Source organism: Notolepis coatsorum (assembly GCF_963971535.1).
Source record: "Notolepis coatsorum genome assembly, chromosome: 6".
NCBI lineage: Eukaryota > Metazoa > Chordata > Actinopteri > Aulopiformes > Paralepididae > Notolepis > Notolepis coatsorum.
The window spans coordinates 7504589-7528503 of record NC_140170.1 but is presented as its reverse complement, the minus strand read 5'-3'; the positions used below and the strand labels follow the sequence as shown (position 1 = coordinate 7528503).

The following is a 23915-nucleotide window of genomic DNA, read 5'->3' as shown; positions in this document are numbered from 1 at the left end:
ATAATTTAGTCTCCCTTTAGTTTCCATATGTCTTGTAGCATGGGACATTTTTTTGCGAGGTAAGGATCTACTTAATCCCAAAATCACTCAGAGTCAGATTATTTTATTGTTATGTTATTGCTTTTTTAAAAGGTACATACATTCAGAAAAACGTGATGTGCTTGTTTTTCCCGGCTCTTCAACCGTAGTAGATTTGTAAACATAATACGTACAACATCCTATCTATACAATCTATAACTATAAACTAAATAAACTATAAATAAACGATGAACTATAAACTAAAGCTATAAACTATGAACTATAAACGAAAACTATATAATATAATAATAATATATACAAACTATAAAATACAAGGCAGCAGTGTGTGTGTGTAATAAGGGTGCTTGTGTGGTCGCATGGAATCATTTGGAGTACTGTTACACCCCCGGTAGCTCACAATGCAATGACGTGAATTAATACATGGTCTCCTTTATTAGGTATCAATGACTGCACGGCATGCTTCTCTGTGTATACTGTACACACATACAAGTTACTGCAACACTGCTTTTAAAGTTATTACAGTCATAAATTATTACCCTACCTGGCCAATTCCTGTACGAGGTTGGCGATGCGGCGCTTATCCTCGGGACAGAGGTCCTTCAGGCAGGCCTGGCTCTTAGCTTTGCTGGTCTCCGACATTGCCTGGGGGAATAGACAAATTATTAAAATATTTAGTACTTAAGCATAAAGCTGTTGTCAGTGTTGGGCACAAGTCATACTATAGTCGGGGGGTCGCAAGCCGCCGCGGGGGGGTCGCCAGATGATTTAAAAAAAATAAATTAAATAAAAATCTAATTTTTTCTTTTTTATTATGCAGTCAGGCCACTGAACTTAGAAGCAGGCCAGGCCAGTGTTTCTAGTTGCAGCAGTGCAATAGTTAGATAACCTATGTGGGGAACAACCAGGAGATCACTGCAACTCACACAAGTTGGAGAACTATCTCTCTCTCTTGCTCTCACACACACACAAAGGGAGCCGCATGTGATTGGTGGAGGCGGGACCCTTACAAAAAACTGTTGTTGCTAATCATTGACACATGCTAGCCTGTAATAATTAGGGGTGCACCGAAAATTCGGCCACCGAAAGTTTTCGGCCGAAAATGGCCAAAAATTGCCTTTCGGCTTTCGGCCGAAAGAGTTTTTTCACCGAAAATATATCACCGAAACAGAAGCAACCTAACGCGTGTTGTTGTGATGATGTCATCAAAACGCGGATTCATTACATGCGCGCTGTGAGCTCTTCAGTCCTGCGTGATACTCCTCTTGGGACTCGGGAGCAATGCATCTCCTCGGGAGTCGCGCTGTTTCTACAGTATGTAAACTCCACGCGCAACAAGTCCAATAAATGCGTCTTTAACATACTTTATCCTTATTTACTATATATATCACTGAGTGATCTAATATGCATATTATTCAGAGCGAGAGGGGGAGGGATTGTTTCTCTCACATTGACGCTGTCTGTCCTGCGTGATACTCCTCTTGGGACTCGGGAGCAATGCATCTCCTCGGGAGTCGTGCTGTTTCTACAGTATGTAAACTCTGCACGCAACAAGTCCAATAAATGCGTCTTTAACATACTTTATCCTTATTTACTATATATATCACTTGAGTGATCTAATATGCATATTATTCAGAGCGAGAGGGGGAGAGATTGTTTCTCTCACATTGACGCTGTCTACTGTGCCAAAGTCATCTGGGGACTAGAAAGGTGTGCTCAGTAGAGCACAGATGTCCGCCTCTCTCTCTCTCTCCCCCTCTTTCTCTCTCTCTCTGATTGATTGATTGATTGATTGAAAACTTTATTAACAGATTGCAGAATGGGTACAATACAGTACAGCTCAATACACACAATTGTTAAGGGGATCCAGACATAGAGAAAGACTTTCGTCTTGTTTACATCAGGGTCCCCCATTTTCAATTCATCAGGACATATATGACATACATGACATACAGATAGACAGTACTGCTACATCTATACATTTATGACATACCAGATTTGCAAATACAGTACTGTTTGTGATACAAAAAGACCCATAATAGTGATTATTTATTATTTAAGTTAAGTTTAGCCATAATCATATATTTTTCCATAATCAGGTAGCTGAACAACATTGGTAAAAAATAATTCTATTCTATGAATCATTTTCGGCCTTTCGGCTTTCGGTTTTCGGCCAACTGTTTCCTATTTTCGGTATCGGTTTCGGCCAAGAATCTCCCATTCGGTGCATCCCTAGTAATAATCCCCCCCAGAAAAATCTACTTTGCATTTGATATATTGCAAATATATGCCATCACACACACTGGCATTTAAAGGGTTAGAATTATAAAATTAATATGTGGTGTTATGATCAGGACTGAAGTTGAATAAAAGATTGTATTTTTTTCAATCTGACATTACAAAAAAACTGAAAATCCATCAAAATCAGTGTTGTTGCTAATCATATGCTAGCCTGTTTTTTAACAATAATTTGTGATGCCATAACAAACACTGGCATTTAAAGGGTACAAATAAAAAAATGCCTGCACCAGAATGCAGGAAATGAAGTCTTTGTAACAAAACATTTCCTGGTGGGGGACCCCCAGACCCCCTGCTTAAAAAGTGGCCTGACTGGGGCTATATTTCGCACTATATTTCCTGGCCTGAATGATTTCCCCAGTCCGGCCCTGGTTAAAAGCCTCCAATGCTTATTAGTGTGTGTGCGTTTGAATGTTTGCATGTTTCAACCATACATTTCCATTTATAAAAAAAAATAAAAAGTATAATTTCTTTAAAAAAATAAATGTTTACCTCCTATAATAGTGAGGGTCACGGCTCTCTGACACCGTTATTTGGGGGTCGCGGCCTGAAAAGTTTGGGAACCCCTGGTCTACCCATATAACTCTGTATGATAGCATGTACAATAGTGCTATATATATATATATATATATATATATATATATATATAATATATGTCTGAATACCCCATATAACTCTGCATGATAGCATGTACAATAATGCTGTATATAAATACTGTATATATTTATTATTTCAGTATATATATATATATATACGCACACACACATCTGTCTGTACTGTACATACATTACATTTTTTTTTTTTAGATAATGGTTGAAGAAGTGCCTCTTTAGTCGATGGCGAAAGATTGGACAGGTTTCGGCTGTCCTAACTGCATATAACCCTTGTCTCCGGAGGTCTCGTAGTGGTGACCGGAGTGCCGGACGTCCCGCGATGATGTCGGGGAGTTCGCGACCCTCTCTGCGCCGCCCCCTATCTCCCTGTCTCCGGCTGTCCCTGAGCAATGACCGGAGTGTTGAACGTCCCGTGATTAAGACGGGGAGGACGCGACCCTCTTTGCGCCACCCCTGTGCCTCAAATAGATTCGCTATCAGCTCTATCTTCAATCTTTCAAAATGTTCAGTTGCTATCGCTATCAGCTCTATCTTTAAATCTTTCAAAATGTTCAGTTGATTTTGCATGCACTCATCTGTGTTTCACTACACACTTGAGTGCATGCTTACCAACTGTTAGTCTGCAACACTACTATCACCGACATCTAAGAAGGGAGATCCCCCCTTGAATGGCCCTTCTAAGGTTTCTCTCCTCCACACTGCCTGTGGAGCATTTTTACCTATTGTTAGGTTTTAGTGAGTTTTTCCTTACCTTCGCGTGGGGTATGTCTGGGAGTGCTTGCATTCTTTCATTTATTTGCATTTATTTTAAATTTGTTGGACCTTATGGTGTCCTTGTTCTGTTCTTGACTTATTGTTATGTTTTCTTCTTGACTTGTTTAAAGAAGACCTGTACGGCCCATGGGGACATTAACGTGTGTTGTTGGGCCTTATAAATAAATTTGATTTGATTTGATTTGTTACATATCTGTAGACTATATCTATACATATCCCTACTCTTAGTAGTTACGCTGATGGCCAGTATGACTTACTACCATTAGTGTATCACTGTACATTAATACTACAACTCTGTACATACATCCGAGTAGCACTATTACTCAGTAGTACTAATTTATATATTTTATACCCAGTTTAATCACCTGTACATTAAATATTACTATTGCACTTTACTGTTACATTTGCACTCTGGTTGGATGCCAAACTTATTTGTGTTGTACTGTACTTGTGCTGTATGATGAGTGACAATACATTTGAATCAAATCTAATAGTAAGGTGCACATAGTAAGAAAATCCAAGGGTGGTTTTCCCTCACCTGTGGCGGGGGGAGGAAGTCACTGGTAGCGGGGGAAGTAAGGCCTGGTATCCTGGGCGGGGCCGGTGGGGAGAGGAGGGTCCCCTTGCCTTCGATGTGGACCCCGGAGGGCCCACTGGGGGGCAGCTGGACCCGTTTCTTGCCACCTTTGCCCACCGGGGCCTCCCGCCTGGCATCACTGCCGTGCCTGGTCCTCATCTTCACTGCTTCACTGCTGGGCCCGCTGGCCCCGACGGGCCCCGACCTGAACGGGGTCTGGAACTTCAAGGCTTTGCTCACTCCTGTGAGGAGGTTGGGAGAGAGGATGAAAGAACAATAATAACCGTTGTTTAACATGGAGAAATGTAAGCTCAACGTTCAAAACAAATAGGTAAAAGTCAGTGGGACTAAGATAAGTTAAGATACGGTATTATTTTATTGATCCCCTTGGGGAATTTCAGGCGTCATAGCAGCATGGGGGAGGGGAGGTACAGGTATGGGCAGGGTTTGATTGATTGATTGATTGAAAATTGTATTAACAGATTGCAGAATGGGTACAATACAGTACGGCTCAATGCACACAAGTGTTAAGGGAATGCAGACCAGAGAAAGACTATCGTCTTGTTTACATCAGGGTCCCCCATTTTCAATTCATCATATATAGTAATAGTAGAAAGACATAACTATAGGCAATAGAATTAAATCTGAATATAGAAATATGAGAAAGAATTAACAGTGTAAACAATATAATTAACTCACCAGGAACAAACACAACCGATTGTTCTTCATCGGATACTACAAGTTAAGGAAAAGACAGACGTCTGTATTTAGTTTAGCTACATTAAAACCAGAAGAAACAATTTACTTTATTACCTTAGTAACGCGTTACTTTAAAGAGTTGCATAGTTTGCCCGTGGTTGCTTGGCACATACAAACAAGTGGCATAAAGCACACTAACTTGGTATAAAGGACACAGGAAGGACTCACACAGTGGACCGAGTCGGACTAGTTGTCTAGATAATCCAACAGACGAATGAAAAAGGTAAACACATTCAATCTGTGTTAATTTAGCCAAAAGAGAAGGGGGGGGGATAGTGATGGGTAACGTATTGATTGATTGATTGATTGAACATTGTATTAACAGATTGCAGAATGGGTACAATACAGTACAGCTGTATGACAACTATTAAAGAAACTTGAGCTCAATACACACAATTGTTAAGGGGTTGCAGACCAGAGAAAGGCTTTCGTCTTGTTTACATCAGGGTCCCCCATTTTCAATTAATCAAAACATATATGACATACATGACATACAGTACTGCTACATCTATACATTTATGACATACCAGATTTACAAATACAGTACTGTTTGTGATACAAAAATAGTCTAAAAAAGAGAGTATATAAGTTACATTTGACGAAGAAGCTGTACATTAACCTGTAAACGACTTCCTTTTTCACAGAACTACATTTCCATTGACGTGGCATTTATGACACCGCCTACACTTTGTCTTAAAATAAAATAGTAACACTTCACTAACAGTTATTATTACAGATAAAAGTACGTGGTGTTATGGATACCGTCGTGAATCCAAAACATCTCCGAGTCTCCACCGTCCACCGCTGCCGTCGCCATTTTGAATCAACCGCCAAGCGTTGCGAAGGAACCGTTAGTCCCGCCCATCTACCCCCATTCGATGAGCGGATTGGTTATTCTGGAGAAACGTCCGTTCCCCAATGGGGTAATTTCCCTGTCTATCACCTGACCTCTGCAGCGTCGTAACGTAACGTAACGTAACGTGAATCGTGGACCCGCCCATCTACCCACCTTCGATGAGCGGATTGGTTATTCTGGAGAGAAGCGTCCGTTCCCCAATGGGGTAATTTCCCTGTCTATCATCTGACCTATGACTGAACTACAGCGTTGTAGTTCACAGTAAAACTACTGTTCCCATGTTTGTAGCAACCGCTGTGTCGCTACAGCAGCCACCGCCTCCTCCTCCACAGTGAAGCTCTCTCTCTCACACAGTCGCCGAGATGGAGGAGGATGCAAAAGAAGAAGTGACATTATTTAAAGGTGTCGCTGAAAGGCTGACCCTTGGCATCACTATGATACTGGGTGCGTAATTAATAATGTTAAGTTGTTATAGCTCGCCTCGAACTGAGAGTAGCTAACGGTGTGTACTGAGAATGGTCGATTGATTGATTGATTGATTGATTGATTGATTGATTGAAAACGTTATTAACAGATTGCAGAATGGGTACAGTACAGTGCAGCTCAATACTGTATACACACATTAGTTATGGGGGTGCAGACCAGAGAAAGACTTTCGTCTTGTTTACATCAGGGTCCCCCATTTTCAATTCATAGATATTACATATATGACATACAGATAGAGACAATTAATACTGTTACACAGCCAGACATTTATGACATACAAGATATACACATATACAGTCCTGTTTGTGAGTACAGAAAATAGTCTAAAAAAGTGAGTATATATATATACATTTGAGGGGGAAGAAACTGTACATTGGAGGAGGTTGTGTATGTGGGGTGTATACTGAGTGTATATATTATATTGTGTATACTGAGAATGGTTGATAGTGTGGTTTATGCTAGTGGGTTACAGTAGTAACTAACGTTATCGATATTCACTCTGCAACTATGTAAATTGGAGTTCTTCGCGTCTTAATCGTGTGTGACAGAGAGCATGCTGTTTATTTTTTCTCATATTCTTTTAGATTCCGAGTTACTTATATTGTTCACACTGTTTATTTTTCAAATGTTATATTCTGAGTTCATTATATTGTGTGTACACTGTTTATTCTTCTCACGTCTTTATCAATCCAGAGTTAATTATATATAGTTTACACCGTTTACCTTTCTCATGTTTCTTTATATTCAGAGTTTAATATATTGTGTACACTGTTTATCTTTCTCATATTTGTTATTTTATCTGTTTTATTTTATTACCTACAACATTTATGGTCGATAGTGGGGTATGCTATAGTGGTAACTAACGTCAACTCATATTCACTCTGCAACTGTACATTGGAGGTATTCGTGTCGTAATCTTGTGTGACAGAGAGTATGCCCGGGGTGATGGGCGTGCGCTTTGCAGAGAGGGAGCCTGCGGAGAAGAGGTCTCTACTGTCGTGGGAACAGGTGAGAGAGACACCTCCCCATGTTCCTGGCTAACGGTTACATTCATCAAACATTTATAGACACCGAGGTTACCCTCATGTACAGCAACGACGAGCTTACACAACAAGACACAGTTAACAGTAGATTCATACACATATAGGCACAATAACTAAGGATATACAATAGAAAATCAGCTAATAATAATAAATAAAATTTCTATAGCGCCTTTCATGAAACCCAAGGTCGCTTTACAATCAAGAGGGCTATAGCGGAATGGGGCAGTAGGGGAAACGGGAAAAAAGGGGGAGGATGAGGGCAGATGAGGGATAATGAACCTAATCTAAACTAACTAATGGGGAAAAGCCTTGGTGAAGAGGTGTGTTTTGAGAGCAGTGTTGAAGGTGTCCAGGGGTTGGGGCGTTGCGGATTTTCTGGCGGGGGGGAGAGAGTTCCAGAGGGTAGGGGACGCCACGCTGAAGGCTCTGTCACCGAAAGTCCGCGAGCTGGTGCGAGGGATGGAGAGGAGACCCAGATCGGAGCTAAGACAGTTACAAGTCGACACACGGTGGTCAGAGATCATACTTTTAGATGCAGCGAGAGAAGGAAGAACCTTCAGCTTCAGAGTCAGTCGGAGGACATTCCAGGTGTTGGGACTTGGAAGCATCAAAGGAGAAAGCAGTTCTTCCTGGTTCAGAGCAAAACTGGAGGAACCCTGAGAACCAACCAGTCATTAGAACGTGTAGAATAGCTTCCAAGATTCCATTCCAACAGTGTTGTGATGTAAGAGGGAAGTTTACCAATAAATAACAGGGTTTGCACAAGGTCCTTGAAGTTAAAGTGCTTGATTTTTTACCAAAAAAAAGGTCAAGGCCTGGAATCCCTTGAAAACACCCAATTTTTTAACAAGGTGCTTAAAAAGTCCTTGAAATTTAAATCAAAGAAAATGTGTTCAACCATGATAAAAAAAAAATCTGAATCAAGAAATAATTGGTTTTAATTTAAAGTGTAACTAACTAATTGTCGGAAATTGGTTTTAATAAATATTGGATCCGATTTTCTTTCTATAAAAAACTGCATTTAAAAGTGAATTGGATCCTTTTAAATGCCCCTTTAAAATGAAAAATAGTGCTGGGAAAAGTACTTGAAAGTCCTTGAATTTCATTTTGCAATGTCTGTGGGAACCCTGAAATAATAAATAAACAAATACTAATGATACGTAGTTACGCCTTTCAACCAGAGAAGGCCATTCATCCTTTTCATAAAGGACACAGTGGTGGGCATCACACCTGTCCCCAGTAATACATCTGAGGGCAGGATGATGGACAGTCCAGAGGTTTAACAGTGGAAGCCGCAGCATGTCTATAAATCACAGCAAAACTGGTAAACCTTGGTTTTTATCCTATGTTTCCTTTACAGAAAAATACCTGCATTCTGCCAGAGGACTTGAGAGATTTCTATCTGACCACCGACGGCTTCATGCTCACCTGGAGCGTCAAACTAGACAGTAGGTATCCCCATCACAGCGTTATTAGTCACATTTCCCATTTGTTAGTAACTTAATACTTCACACCAGCCCCTTAGTAACCAGCTCCAACTCAACGTCAGCAAGACAAAGGAGCTGGTGGTGGACTACGGAAGAGGCAGGAAGGGTCTCCCTTCTCCCATAATCCTCGGAGGGGAGGAGGTAGAGATGGTGGAGTCCTACAAGTTCCCTGGGGTTCACCTGAACAAAAAACTGGACTGGTCGGACAACACTGAGGCCCTCTACAGGAAGGGACAGAGTAGGCTGTTCTTCCTGAGGAGACTCAGGTCGTTCGACGTGTGCAACCGACTGCTGTTATCTTTCTACCAGTCGGTTGTAGCCAGCGTCCACTTTTTTGCTGTGGTGTGCTGGGGGGGGGGGCAACATCAACTCAAGGGACTCCAGCAAGCTGAACAAGCTGGTGAAGAAGGCTAGCTCAGTAGTGGGTGGTGAGCTGTATAATCTAGAGGTGGTGGCTGAGAGGAGGATGAGGAGAAAGCTAGAAGCTAGTACTGACTATCTTGTATTTTGCACTAGAGACTCATATCACTGGACTCGTATCACTGGACTATCTTGTATTTTGTACTTTTTTTAATATTATATTGTATTGTATTTATATTTTATAGTGTGTATATAGATACTGGACTGTATAGGACTGTGACGCTATGTATCCCCCACCCTGTATCCCCCCCATGCTGCTTTGACACCCGAATTTCCCCAAGGGGATCAATAAAGGATCATCTTACAGAGAACCCATCCATCCTATAGCCACGGTGAAATGTACTGCGGGGTTACTTGGATGTTGTTATATCAGATTAGATTACATTTAGATTCAAATGTATTGTCATTATACAGCACACATGTACAGTCACGTTTGGCATCCATCCAGAGTGTAAATGTAATAGTAATATACAAGGTACAGGTGATTAAACTGGGGCATAAAATATATGAATCAGTAATGCTGAGTATAGTGCTAATCAGATGTATGTACAGAGTTGTAGTATTAATATGTACAGTGATACAGGTATAAAGACACTATGGTAGTAAGTCTTAGTTATATGGGTTATGTGCAGGTGTATAAGTAGGTATACAGAAGAATTATATGCAGGTATATTCAGACAGATATGTGTATATATATCGATATATATATATGTATCTGCAGTGTGTATATAAATGTATAGAGTATATACGATATATATACAACACTATTGTACATGCTATCATAACAGAGTTATATGGGAGACTATAGTAGGAGATACTGTAGGTAATTATAGGGATGTTCGATATTGGCTTTTTTACTGATATACCGATATTGTCCAACTCTTAATTTCTGATACCGATATCAACCGATACCACCGATATATGCAGCCCCCCCCCCCCCCCAATTTCAGGTAATTAACATTACATATCTCTTGTCGTGGAATTAACACAACATTATGTATACTTTTGACAATAAATAAAATAAGAATTTGTTCTTACTTGCTTGCCTGGGTAAATAAAGTCAAGAGTTGTATTTGTCACGGCATACAAGCATACAGTGAAATGCGGGGGGTCTTGCCCGCAACCATTGTGCAATAATACAATAATACAATAATAAGAATCCAATAGGATGAGAATAAGACATTTGTGCAATAATACAAGTAATAAGAATAAGACATAACAGGTATATGTACATAAAGTTTACAAAAAGCATGGTAAGACATGCTAAGCCAGCTAAGGTCTTGCGATAGTGCAATACACTGTTAGCTACGGGTGGGGCACTGGGTCTTATGTACACTACTATACAATGCTTTACTATACAATCTGCAGTTATACTATCTGTCCTTATGCTAACTTGCTATCCATCTATTTACTATACAAGAACCACTCCCGTTCTTGTTTTTAAAGTGACCTTTCATTGTGTAAAGTGGCCATTGAGTGTGAGCGTGTGCAGCATGTGTGTGTGTGTGTGTTCATGCTAAAAAGGTTATATAAATATATATTTTTTTGAAACCCGATCATTTCCGATATTACATTTTAATGCCAATATCGGCCGATAATATCGGACATCCCTAGCAATTATGATTATTATGAACCACATTGTTCAACGCTGTCCAACCGCCACTGTTGCAGGAAGACTGGTGGTGTGTGATGCATTGCTGCTGACCTCTGACCTCGCTGACGCCGGTCTCCGTGTGTGCGTCGTCGTGTCTTTCAGATGAATGCGTGCCGGTAGGCTGCATGGTGATCCACGGCGTGGCCTGCCTGCTCCCCCTGCTGCCCCAGCCCACGTCCGTCTTCGCCCGGCGCGGCGCACCCTCGCTGGCCGACCTGGACTGGGACGAGGACGACCACAACAGCACCGACGGTGGGGAAACTCCACTGTCTCTCCACTAACTTCATCTGTACTTTTAAACCCTTTCCCTGCCACACTATACAGAAGGGTTAACCCTTTTGTCTATCACACTACAGACGGTTAGTAAAGGGTTAACCTTCTGTAGTGGTAGTGAAACAACGGTTAACCCGTTGTTGTCGTGTGGCAGTGAAAGGGTTAACCGTTTGGTAGTGCGGTAGTGAAAGGGTTAAAGGAACACGCCGACATTGTGGGAAATGCGCATATTATGTATACTTTTTATTTTTCTCATATTTGTTATATTCAGATTTCTTTTATTTCCTATATTTATGTCTTTACACTATGACCCTGCCCTTACCCGTACCTCCCATGCTGCTGTGACACATTTCCCCCAAGGGGATCAATAAAGGAATATCTTCAGAGTCTGACAAGAAGATAGCTTAGCACAAATGAATGGACGTGGATACGGATCAGCTAGCCTATAGCCGTCGGCCACAAACACCTCTCCCAGAGTTTTAAGCTAGGCTAGTGGTCCATATCTGCTTCCATTCATTTGTGCTCGCTTGCAGCCGGATAGCTTTCTACTGAACGCACAGAGAGGAGGAAATTGGTGTCTTCTTATCATCTCTTGTCTGACTCTAGAGTAGACGAAGGTAAGCACATTTTCCATAATGTTGGCATCCTTTTAACACTTTGAGTGCCAAGGACGAGAAATCTCGTTGTTCGCCGCCATGCGTTGAGTGCCAACGACGAGAGATCTCGTTATTTAATCGTTATTGCTTTTATTAGCGATATCCATTCATTTTTCATCAATCCAGCCTCACGTTATCATTGGGACTGTCTCTGACCTCGAAAAGGGAGAATACCGCCCCCTATCGTCTCTCCGGATGGTATTGCACCCATTGGATTGGACTCAATGGAAATGCATGGGCGGGAAAAAAACGGATTCCACATTTTACTTCTCAGGCCATGTAACCCGAGACGATTGCATTCATTGGGGACCCTCAGAGCAGCGTGGAATATGTGTTTCGAGGTTGGATCGTTGGATCAATAAACGCGATCGATATTTGGAATGGCAATCAGGAATTGGAATAATCTTTTTGCAGAACATCTGATGTGAGGTAAGGAATCTATTTTACCAGTCTTGGGGTAATCAGATGTGTTTTTCACATATTTCACAACGTGTCCCCTATTTGTGTATGTGTGTATATGACGTTAGCGCTGACCAGGTCATAGATAATCGATTTTTCAGCCCGCTTCTCTAGCGTGCATAAGTACACATATACTATCGATAATCTAGCGTTTATTTGAAAACTATTCATAAATCAGCCGGAAAATTACAACGTGTTGTGTGTATTCCACTAAAGAGCTATTATCACGGAATCCTTTTTTTCTTCTAGAAATTTCCCAAAACGTCCGTTTTTAAAAACGGTATAAAACGGAAATGTACTGATGAAAAAACAAATCCGTTTCGTACATGTTGACTGCAAGCAAGTCATTGATAAGCGACGGGCGTATTACACACATAGCCATAATATAGAATATAGAAATCATGAAATATCGGAAAATCAGTCCAAAAAGGCTGGCATTCAAGCGATAAATCGTGCGCCCCCTGCTGGCACTCAATGTGTTAATCCTTTCACTGCCACACGACAGAAGGTTAACCCTTTGTGTGATAGTAAAGGGTTGACCTTCGGTTGTGTGGCAGTGAAAGGGTTAACCGGCTGTTGTGTGGCAGTGAAAGGGTTAACCTTCTGTGTATTGTCGCAGTGAAATGGTTAACCGTTTGGTAGTGTGGCAGTGAAAGGGTTAACTGTCAATCATGAATCATGAATCCAGAGCCTGCAGGATAATGAAAGACCCCCACCACCCCAATAACAGCCTGTTCCAGCTGCTGAGGTCAGGCAGACGCCTGCGAATTCTAGAGACTAAGACGGAAAGGCTTAGGCTAAGCTTCTTCCCCCAGGCCATCAGAGCCTTGAACAATGAACATTGAGAGACACAGAAACTGAACTATCCACACACAAGTACATACACGACACGCACGCTGAGCACGCTCACACACTAGCAGCCACTTTAACACTCATGCCGCACACACGCACACTTATGGCCAGAGGAAAGGCCACTTAAAGTAGTATAACTTCAGGAACAGTGTATTGCACTACTAAAGCTAACTAGCATGTCCTATATGCTCTGTAAATACTAATGTACAGATACCGAGATGGCACACCATGTACCTGTTTATTGCACTGTTTTATTGGATTCTATTAATATGTTGTACCACTGTATTTTTATTGGATTCTATTATATGTTGTACCACTGTATTGCACATCGTCGCGGGCAAGACCAGCCGCATTTCATTGTATACCTGTATACCGTGACAATTAAAACTCTTGAATCTTGAATCTTGAATCTTGAAATGATCAGCTGCACAGAGAGAGAGAGAGAGGAGTTCAGTGTGATTCCCTTTATCTCTTGCCCCAGGGTCAGAAGTTCAGCTCCCTGCAGCTCCCCATTTTGATTCCCGGAGTCGGATCTTTGAACTGGACTCCTGCGGCGGGAGCGGCAAGGTGTGCCTCGTCTACAAACACTGCAGCCAAGGTGCTACTGTACTTACATTACATTTACATTACATTACATTTACATTACATTTACAAGGTGTGCCTTGTCTACAAACACTGCAGCCAAGGTGCTACTGTACTTACATTACATTTACATTACATTACATTACATTTACAAGGTGTGCCTGGTCTGTAAACACTGCAGCCAAGGTGTTCTGCTACTTGCATCAGGGTTCACACAAGGTCCTTGAAGTGCTTAAAGTGCTTGATTTTTTTTACCAAAAAAAGTCAAGGCCTGGAATTCCTTGAAAACAGCCCATTTTATAACAAGGTGCTTAAAAAGTCCTTGAAATTCAAATCAACCATTAGCATTGCACGTTTTGTTCATCCATGATAAAATTGTTCTGAATCAAGATTCTTTTAAATTTGATTTAAAATAACTAATTGTCGGAAATCGTTTTTTTTATTATAAAAAAAACAGCATTTAAAATAGAATTGTATCCCTTTAAATGCCCTTTTAAAATAAAAAATAGTGCGTAGGAAAGTCCTTGAATAAAATTTTGCAATGTCTCGGAACCCTCTTACATTTACATTTAGTCATTTAGCTGAACGCTTCGATCCAAAGTCACTTACAAATTGAGAACAACAAGTCAGCAGGAAGGTACATCTCTGGCAGCTAAGGGTCAGTGGCATCGTTCGTCAAGTAGTGTCGAGTTTGAGTGTTACACTCTTGAGTAGCATAGTAGTATAGACATATTAGCATAATATATAGGAGTATCATAGTATAGATATATTAGCATGATGGGTAGGAGTAGTATAGACATATTAGCATAATATGTAGGAGTAGCATAGTATAGAAGTATTAGCATGATGGGTAGGAGTAGTATAGAAGTATTAGCATAATATGTAGGAGTAGCATAGTATAGAAGTATTAGCATGATGGGTAGGAGTAGTATAGAAGTATTAGCATAATATGTAGGAGTAGCATAGTATAGATATATTAGCATGATGGGTAGGAGTAGTATAGACATCATATTAGCATAATATATAGGAGTAGCATAGTATAGATATATTTGCATGATGGGTAGGAGTAGTATAGACATCATATTAGCATAATATATAGGAGTAGCATAGTATAGATATATTAGCATGATGGGTAGGAGTAGTATAGACATATTAGCATAATATGTAGGAGTAGCATAGTATAGATATATTAGCATGATGGGTAGGAGTAGTATAGAAGTATTAGCATAATATGTAGGAGTAGCATAGTATAGATGTATTAGCATGATAGGTAGGAGTAGTATAGAAGTATTAGCATGATAGGTAGGAGTATAGCTATATATTAGCATGATAGGTAGGAGTAGTATAGAAGTATTAGCATGATAGGTAGGAGTATAGCTATATATTAGCATGATAGGTAGGAGTAGTATAGAAGTATTAGCATGATAGGTAGGAGTAGTATAGAAGTATTAGCATGATAGGTAGGAGTAGTATAGAAGTATTAGCATGATAGGTAGGAGTATAGCTATATATTAGCATGATAGGTAGGAGTAGCATAGTAGTATAGATATATTAGCATAGTAGGTACTAGTATGAGTGTAGTAGCATAGCAGTAATAACAAGGTACATTATAGTACAGACCGAAGGTTCGTTTTTTTTTTCATCCGTTCAAACTCTAGTGTGCATCATCATCATCATCAATAACGTGTGTGCGTGCGTGCTTGCGTGCGTGCGTGTGCGTGTGTGTGTGTGTGTGTGTTCTCCAGGTGTGGTGGCCCAGCAGAGCGAGGTGTGGTTCCTGGACCGCTCTCTCTACTGGCACTACCTGACCCCCAGCTTCACCGCCTACTACCGGCTGATGATCACCCACCTGGGGCTGCCCGAGTGGCAGTACTCCTTCACGCCCTACGGCCCCAGCCCGCAGGCCAAGGTAGATTCAAGATTCAAGATTCAAGATTGTTGATTGGCATGTGCACAGTTCAACAGACAGTTGGCCATACAATGAAAATCTTACTTTGCTAGTCCGCCCTTCACACAAAATCACACAATACTTAACTTAAACATATTTGAAATACAAGCGAGTGCTAGAAAATGAGGTAAAATAGATAAATATAATATATACAAGGCACGGTGAGTTACATTGCACATTCCGATCAGTATTTACATGTGAATGGAGGTGACAGTGGGTCACAGTGGCAGGTAGCAGGTCACATTACACAGTGCTCCTTCACCCCCCTACGGCCCCCCAGCCCTCAGGCCAAGGTAGCAGGTCACATTACACAGTGCTCCTTCACCCCCCTACGGCCCCCCAGCCCTCAGGCCAAGGTAGCAGGTCACATTACACAGTGCTCCTTCACCCCCTACGGCCCCCCAGCCCTCAGGCCAAGGTAGCAGGTCACATGGTTCGCACAAGGTCCTTGAAGTGCTTAAAGTGCTTGATTTATGACCCCAAAAAAAGTCAAAAAAGTCCTTGAAAACAGCAAAGAAAATTTAACAAGGTGCTTAAAAAGTCCATGAAATTCTAATCAAAGTCAGCTTTGTCGTCGCTTCTCATAATGTCAAGCCATACAGATAAATTTAATTGCGTTCCCCCCTTCCCACGGTGTATATAAAAAAAGATCTAATATAAACATAAAGTAACATATAGGACTTAAGTAACATTATGGGACACAATGTACATACACTATACAGGACTATATATACGGTATAAACAGTGGCTAAAAAAGGTTATGTATGATTGAAATACATATACTGTAGGAGGTAAAAGAGAACTTAGTGCAAATCTTTTTTAGCAGCAGTGGTATATAATCAGTATAACTAATAAATAATGGCAGTAGAATACAATAATGGCAGTAAAGTGGCAGTGAGATGATAGATATGGCAGTAAACTAAAATAATGGCAGTAAAGTAAAGTGGCAGTGAATTTGTGAAGTGGCAGTGTGTGTCTGTGTGTGTGTCAGTGGGGGGGGGGGGGGGGTTAGTCCAGGTTCTGTGGTGGCAGAGTGAGAGTAGAGGGGAGAGAGCTGGGAGAGAGTTCAGCTTCCTGACAGCCTGGTGTATGAAGCTGTCTCTCAGCCTGCTGGTCCTGCAGCTCGGAGGCTCCTCATTCTCCTCCCGGAGGGCAGCAGAGTGAAGAAGCGTTGTGAGGGGTGGGTGATGTCGCCCGCAATGCGTAGTGCTTTGCGGGCCAGGCGTGTGTTGTAGATCAGGGGTTCCAAAAGTCGGGGTCGCGACCCACAGGAGGGTCGCGATCCGCCGCGGGGGGCGGTAGCCAGATGACTCCACTGAACTTAGAAGCAGGCCAGGACAGTGTTTCTAGTTGCAGCAGCGCAATAATTAGATAACCTAGGTGGGGAACAACCAGGAGATCACTGCAACTCACACAAGTTGGAGAACTATCTCTCTCTCTCTCTCTCTTGCTCTCACACACACACAAAAGGAAAACCTCACATGTGATTGGTGGAGGCGGGACCCTTACAAAAAACTGTTGTTGCTAATCATTGACACATGCTAGCCTGTAATAATCCCCCCCAGAAAAATCTACTTTGCATTTGATATATTGCAAATATATGCCATCACACACACTGGCATTTAAAGGGTTAGAATTATAAAATGAATATGTGGTGTTATGATCAGGGCTGAAGTTGAATAAAATATTGTATTATTTTCAATCTGACATTACAAAAAAACTGAAAATCCATCAAAATCAGTGTTGTTGCTAATCATATGCTAGCCTGTTTTTTAACAATCATTTGTGATGCCATCACAAACACTGGCATTTAAAGGGTACAAATAAAAAAATGCCTGCACCAGAATGCAGGAAATGAAGTCTTTGTAACAAGAAATGTCCTGGTGGGGGACCCCCAGACCCCCTGCTTAAAAAGTGGCCTGACTGGGGCTATATTTTGCACTATATTTCCTGGCCTGAATGATTTCCCCAGTCCGGCCCTGGTTAAAAGCCTCCAATGCTTATTAGTGTGTGTGCGTTTGAACGTGTGCATGTTTCAACCATACATTTCCATTTATTAATAATAAAAAAAATATAATAGTGGGGGTCGCGGCTCTCTGACCCCGTTATTTTTGGGTTGCGGCCTGAAAAGTTTGGGAACCCCTGTTGTAGATGTCCTGGAGGGAGGGAGGGGGGCACCAACAATCCTCTCAGCTGTTCCGACCGTGCACTGCAGGGTCTTGCGGCAGGATGCCGTGCAGCCGCCATACCACGCGGTTATGCAGCTGGTCAGGAGGCTCTCGATGGTGCCCCGGTAGAAGGAGCACAGGATGGGCACTGAGGCTGCAGCTCTTCTCAGTTTGCGGAGGAAGTAGAGGCGCTGTTGAGCTTTCTTCGCCAGTGATGCCAGTGATGCTGTGTTGGTGTTCACCAATCAACCATTCGCATTGAAAGTTTTGTTCATCCATGTTCTGAATCAAGAAATTAAATGTTTTTATTTAAAGTGTCACTACTTGTCGGAAATTGGTTTTAAGCCATACATATTGGATCCGATTTGTTTTCTATAAAAACAGCATTTAAAAGTTATTGTAAATGCCCCTTTAAAATGAAAAATAGGGATTGGAAAAGTACTTGAAAGTCCTTGAATTCATTTTGCAATGTCTGTGGGAACCCTGAGGTTACATTACATTACAATGTATTGCCATCATACAGCACAAGTAGGCCTACAGTACAATGAAAAGAAGTTTACCATCCAACCAGAGTGCAAATGTAACAGTAAAGTGCAACAGTAATATACAATGTACAGGTGATTAAACTGGGTATAAAATATATAGATTAGTACTACTGAGTAATAGTGCTATTCAGATGTATGTACAGAGTTGTAGTATTAATTTGTACAGTGATACAGGTATAAAGACACCAGTGTTTCCCATTAATTACCTAGACTGTGGCGGTTCTCAACAGGGGTGCCTAGGCACACTAGGGTGCCTCAGAGAGCTGCCAGGGGTGCCTTGAGATTTCTCAAAAAAAAAAAAAAAATTATTTATATTTTTTTTAATATGATTAAAGAAAATGATCACTAAAGTGCTACCTGTTGCAGCTGCACTCTTTTCCATGAAAATACCACATTTGGATAAGTTTGACAATTTCTAAAAAAATGAAAATCACAATTTTTTTTAATATGTTTTGGTAGCTTTTTCATTTGTTTATTGGACAAGTCCGCCAGAGAGGAAGGATGGGAGAGAGATATGGGGGAAGACATTCGGCAAAGGTCGCCGGGTCCGGGAGTCGAACCCTGGACGGCCGTGCATCACCCTGGCACCCTGAAAATCATTATTTAATAAAACAGAGAAAAGGATCACCAAGTTACTCTGGATAAATACCCCTTACAGACAACATTGAGACAAAGCTCCCTGACACAACTCCATCCAAGCTCTTGGAAGAACTCATTGAAATCTAATCTGATACCACATGGAGAGCTGGTTTCAGTGAAGTGACCCTGGAAACATGTTGGTCTGAGGGTGCTTTCTCACTCACCATCGGGGTCGAATCAGCTCCGTACCGTCTCGTTACGTCTTTGGGTGCAAACTCCCCCCCCCCCTCTCCCCCCTCTAGTTTGTGTACACACTTCAGTCTTGGTTCGCTCCGGGTACTGTTTATGGTTTGCGTTTTGAGCGTGTACGCTTGCCGTAGGCGATGATGTCACGCTCGAAAATGTAAACACAGGAAGAGTGTTAACACGGCGGTGGAGACTGGATGCTGATATAAAATAAACAAATAACCAATAAATATGAAGTTATATTTGAACCTCTGTTGTCAAGCCTTGTCAATATAACCCACCCCCTTTTCTCACGAATGGAACTGGTGTTGTAGAGTCCGCTTTTGAGCGTTTTCCAGGGCTAACGCTAAGCTAACGGCTAACGCTAGTTAGCTTAGCCTATTACTAGTAACATTGCTCGCATCAATTATATTGAATGTCATTGATCTACCGGTCGATCATGGCCGACTGGTTGGGCACCACTGGTCTATAGAAATAAATGCATTCGAACAAGAAAGTATAGTAGACATAGCAATGGCAAACGCTAACGCTAAGCTAACGGCTAACGCTAGTTAGCTTAGCCTGTTCAGCAGCTAACATTATCCCATCGCTCGTGGCAATTATATTGCATGTCATTGATCTACTGGTCGACCACGGCCGACTGGTTGGGCACCACTGGTCTAATAGAAATAAATGCATTCGAACAAGAAACCAATGTATAGACATAGCAATGGCAAACAAAATTGCCAGGCCTAATGCAAGCCAGGGAAGTGTTGCGCTTTGTAACGTGGCTTCATGTTTTCATCCACTGAGCTGTGAGGCTCCACATGCTTGTTTTGGTTGAGGTCTGAACTCGCAAATTGCCCATAAATATCGTTTTTGTGGGTATTGTCCAGTTGTTGCTGTGTGGTTTTATCTGCCCAAAATTCAAGCAAGCATGAAAGCATTACAGTAACAACGTTGTGTGTGTCACGCCCCCCGCTCGCACTAGCGCGCACCCGAGACCACCTATTTCACCGGTCCAGGTTCAGCGCCCCCGGGGACGAATCAGCGGGGGACGGGGACGGGGGGGAGCGTTCTCACTCAGACGGACACACCCTTTTCTGGTGCGACCCGGCGCTGATTCGACCCCGAATGGTGAGTGAGAAAGGGCCCTGAGTGTGGTGCTGAGTATCAAGTATCTCATGATGATGCAGCAGTTAAGGTGTTGATACCATTCAGCACCACATATCTGTGTGAAGCTGGCTTTTCATCCATGACAGCTCTGAAAACAAAATATAGGTCCAAGTTGAGCCTTGAGGATGACATGCGTGTTGCCTTGTCAAAGATCTCCCCACGTATTGACCGTATTATTAGCCAACAGCAGCAGCAGACCTCACATTGAGCTAGAAATGTCCACTGAGTGAACGAGTGCTTATCTTCTGTATTTATTTATATTTTTTGAGAAATGGTAACTTGGTGATACATGAAATACATGATTTTCTGTTTTTGAGAAATGGTCACACTTATCCAAATATGCAATTTTAATGGAAAACAGTGCAGCTGCAACAGATAGCACTTTAGTGATAATCTTCTGTAATTTTATTTAAAAAAATATGCTATTTGATTTACTACTACAAGCAGTGTAATGTCAACAGTACTAAGCCATTTAGACCTGAAACGCCATTTAGACCTTATTTTGAAAGCCAAAAAGACAGGACCGGAAAAGTCTTTATCGTATATATAGGGGTGCCCTGGAATATTTTATTGGACACAGGGGTGCCTTGGCAGCAGAAAGGTTGAGAACCCCAGAGGAGTTTCGGGAATGAGTAAAATGTGCAGGTCATCTTTTCAGACCTGTGGGGCAAGCACTGCACATGCATCATGCCGGCTAGCAAGCTAGCTAGCTACTAACATTACATAAAAAACAATAACGTTATAAACTATACACAATATGTACAACGAAACAATGATTTACATTAGTATTTACAGAGATTTAATATCCAGCGAAATAACGTTATACGATTTAAATTATAAATTCAAATATGGTAACATGGTTGTGGCTTTTAAAAAATGGTGGTTGGCTTTAGAGATAAATCGTTATGATCACCGGAGCACTAGTGTTGGGTGAAACAGATACTAGCCACAGATTCAGGGTCAGTTATTTTCCCATTGTACGAATGGTTAAGCTTATGGAATGTAAGTGAAATCTGATCCTAGGTCTGCGACTAAAGCCAGGAGTCTATGCTGTGGTGAAAGCAGCGCCAAAAAATCGCAGTGTAGTTTCTCAGTGAACGAAAACATAAACGTTGTTATTTTGCTACCTTTACGATTTAATTGCGAATATTTTCATGTTGAGCTATAGATTGTGGATGAATACGCACAGAAAGGTACACCATGCAAATGTTCATGATTTATTTGTTTTAAAACGAGACGATTTAGAAATGGGCAATGGGGAAATACATTGCGTTTTCAAGAGGGTGGACCACGGAGAAACAGCAATGATGTAACCACTACACCTCCCTATAGACCAGGAAGTAACTACTACACCTCCCTATAGACCAGGAAGTAACCACTACACCTCCCTATAGACCAGGAAGTAACCACTACACCTCCCTATAGACCAGGAAGTAACCACTACACCTCCCTATACACCAGGAAGTAACCACTACACCTCCCTATAGACCAAGAAGTAACCACTACACCTCCCTATAGACCAGGAAGTAACCACTACACCTCCCTATAGACCAAGAAGTAACCACTACACCTCCCTATAGACCAGGAAGTAACCACTACACCTCCCTATACACCAGGAAGTAACCACTACACCTCCCTATAGACCAGGAAGTAACCACTACACCTCCCTATATGCGTCTATACTTTCCGTAGCCGCATTTCTGGCAAGACGCTCTCTGATTGGCCGACGCCTGTTTCTACACTGGTTAAGCTTAGGCACTCTTTCGAAGTTGGTTAAGGTTAGAGTTTGTCTTAGAGCATGGCGATAGAACGCCAGGTAGTTTGCAGGCTGTTCAATGCGGAAATGGGCAAAGACACAGCTCGTCACGCGATTGGGCAACAGTGGCCAATCAGAGAGCGTCTGCCAGAAATGCGGCTACGGAAAGTATAGACGCTCCCTATACACCAGGAAGTAACCACTACACCTCCCTATACTGGGAATGAATGCTAGTGCATATCACAAGTCATGCAGCGTATTAAAAAGTCTTTAATGTACAAGATTTTTGGGGCGAGAGGAATTAAAGGTCGGTCTCATATAGACACCTGTTACAAATATAAGCCAGGTTGTGTTCAACGATTGAAGCAAACCGGGTATCTGCGTGGTATTAAATTCATAATTCTCAATTCAAGGCCTTTTCAGTATCTCTACGTGGTGTTTTTTTTGGTTGGTATTAAAAGGAGCTCTAAGTTGTATTGAAAAGGTCTTAACAGTCAAATAAATTAGCTTTTTCAAACCTGCAGATAACCATTCACGTTTAACCTAAGTTTGAGGGATATTAGTGATAAGGTTTGCTTACTTTGTGAGTGCATGGGGTTTTACATGCGGCATGGGATTTAGTTGTTGTAAAAACAAGCGAAGATATATCTTTTTTTAGACAAGATGTTATTTGCATAAACTATTAGACTATTTGAATATTCTAAAATCGATACCCAAGGCGAATTGCAAAGGATTACGTATTAGTCTGAATCTTTAAATTGACTCAACCGCAAACCCCGCCCTCTGTTCTCGATCCTCCAATCACAACTGTTGCTCCCGGGGGGGCGCCCTTCTCTCCTGTCCCCCTCTGCAGCAGTGGGCGTCCCTGTACCAACCCCTGACCTTCGACCTGGAGTCCGGTCAGACCGCCGACCTCGCCGGTGACCTCTACCTCAACAAGCTGGACCCCACCAAGGCCTTCAGGGGCAAAGCCAAGCCGGCCACGCCTAAGAAGAAGCAGTCGCCCCAGGGCCAGGGGGGCCCCGGGAAGCATGGCCTGGCTAAGCGGTGACCTTTCACCTTTCATGTGTACAGTATCCGCCAGGGTATTAAAAAGTTATGATACTCAATTTAAGGCCTTTATAGTTATTAAAAAGACTTACATTTCATTTGCACAGGTATTACATTCTTTGGGGGGGGGGGGGGGGCTGGGGCAGGCATCCCGCCCGGCTGTCGGATATGAAATAACATTAAATATGTTTTTTTATGTTGTTTTTTGCGGGGCTACCGGGAGCTCGGTGCATCTGGCGAGAACGGAACGTGTACGAATTTAAATTGACGCCGGCAGTTTCTAGCTAGACATTGGTATTAAATCTTGCTCTAAGTGGTATTAAAAAAGTCTTAAATGATGTCCACTGGCCGTTAGAATAGCAATAGAATTCTGAGAAAAATTCTTTCCCGGAAAACTTTCACCTAAAACACTTGAACAAAGAACTGCTGTTTTTATCACGAACTGCTTAAAGGGGAACTATCTTATAAATGGCCTTTTTCAGTGTTTAGCATTGTTTCCTAGCTATGTGGACTTATATTAATAGGATCTATGTCTCTAATTCTCATATTCTTCTAATTCTCCTCTCACAATATTCACCCTCACTGAACTGAGTCATCTGAAAATGTGCATATCTGTGATGTCAGAGGTTTCTCAGCTGCATA

At 41.8% G+C, this 23915-nt stretch overlaps 2 protein-coding genes across 5 annotated transcripts in view; one reads left to right on the top strand and one right to left on the bottom strand.

Moving 5' to 3' along the window:
• kiaa1328 (KIAA1328 ortholog) overlaps nucleotides 1-5865 on the bottom strand; it is a gene marked incomplete at its 3' end in the record, with an annotated part of 70616 nt that extends 64751 nt beyond the window's left edge. Inside the window, exons 1-4 of one of the 2 annotated variants that reach the window (XM_084316054.1) lie at nucleotides 5821-5848; nucleotides 4999-5034; nucleotides 4261-4541; nucleotides 581-681 (exon numbers count right to left, since the gene is read on the bottom strand). In XM_084316054.1, the coding sequence (XP_084172180.1) occupies nucleotides 581-681; nucleotides 4261-4541; nucleotides 4999-5034; nucleotides 5821-5839 (437 nt within the window). In that variant the 5' untranslated portion in view covers nucleotides 5840-5848. Of the gene's footprint in view, nucleotides 1-580; nucleotides 682-4260; nucleotides 4542-4998; nucleotides 5035-5820 lie in introns of both variants that reach the window. The other variant, XM_084316055.1, reaches the window with a different exon arrangement.
• A 356-nt stretch (nucleotides 5866-6221) lies between these two features.
• On the top strand, nucleotides 6222-23341 carry LOC311231259 (tubulin polyglutamylase complex subunit 2-like). Of its 3 annotated transcripts, none has more exons than XM_084317811.1 (7): nucleotides 6222-6358; nucleotides 7329-7408; nucleotides 8804-8891; nucleotides 11107-11256; nucleotides 13726-13842; nucleotides 15572-15735; nucleotides 23080-23341. In XM_084317811.1, exons 1-7 carry the CDS (start codon nucleotides 6277-6279, stop codon nucleotides 23272-23274), a joined length of 876 nt encoding a protein of 291 aa, XP_084173937.1. In that variant the 5' UTR covers nucleotides 6222-6276; the 3' UTR covers nucleotides 23275-23341. The 3 variants fall into 3 exon arrangements, with proteins under 3 accessions (XP_084173937.1, XP_084173936.1, XP_084173938.1); XM_084317810.1 differs by having other exon boundaries at nucleotides 23077-23341; XM_084317812.1 differs by having other exon boundaries at nucleotides 6302-6416; nucleotides 23077-23341.
• Nucleotides 23342-23915: the final 574 nt, after the last annotated feature.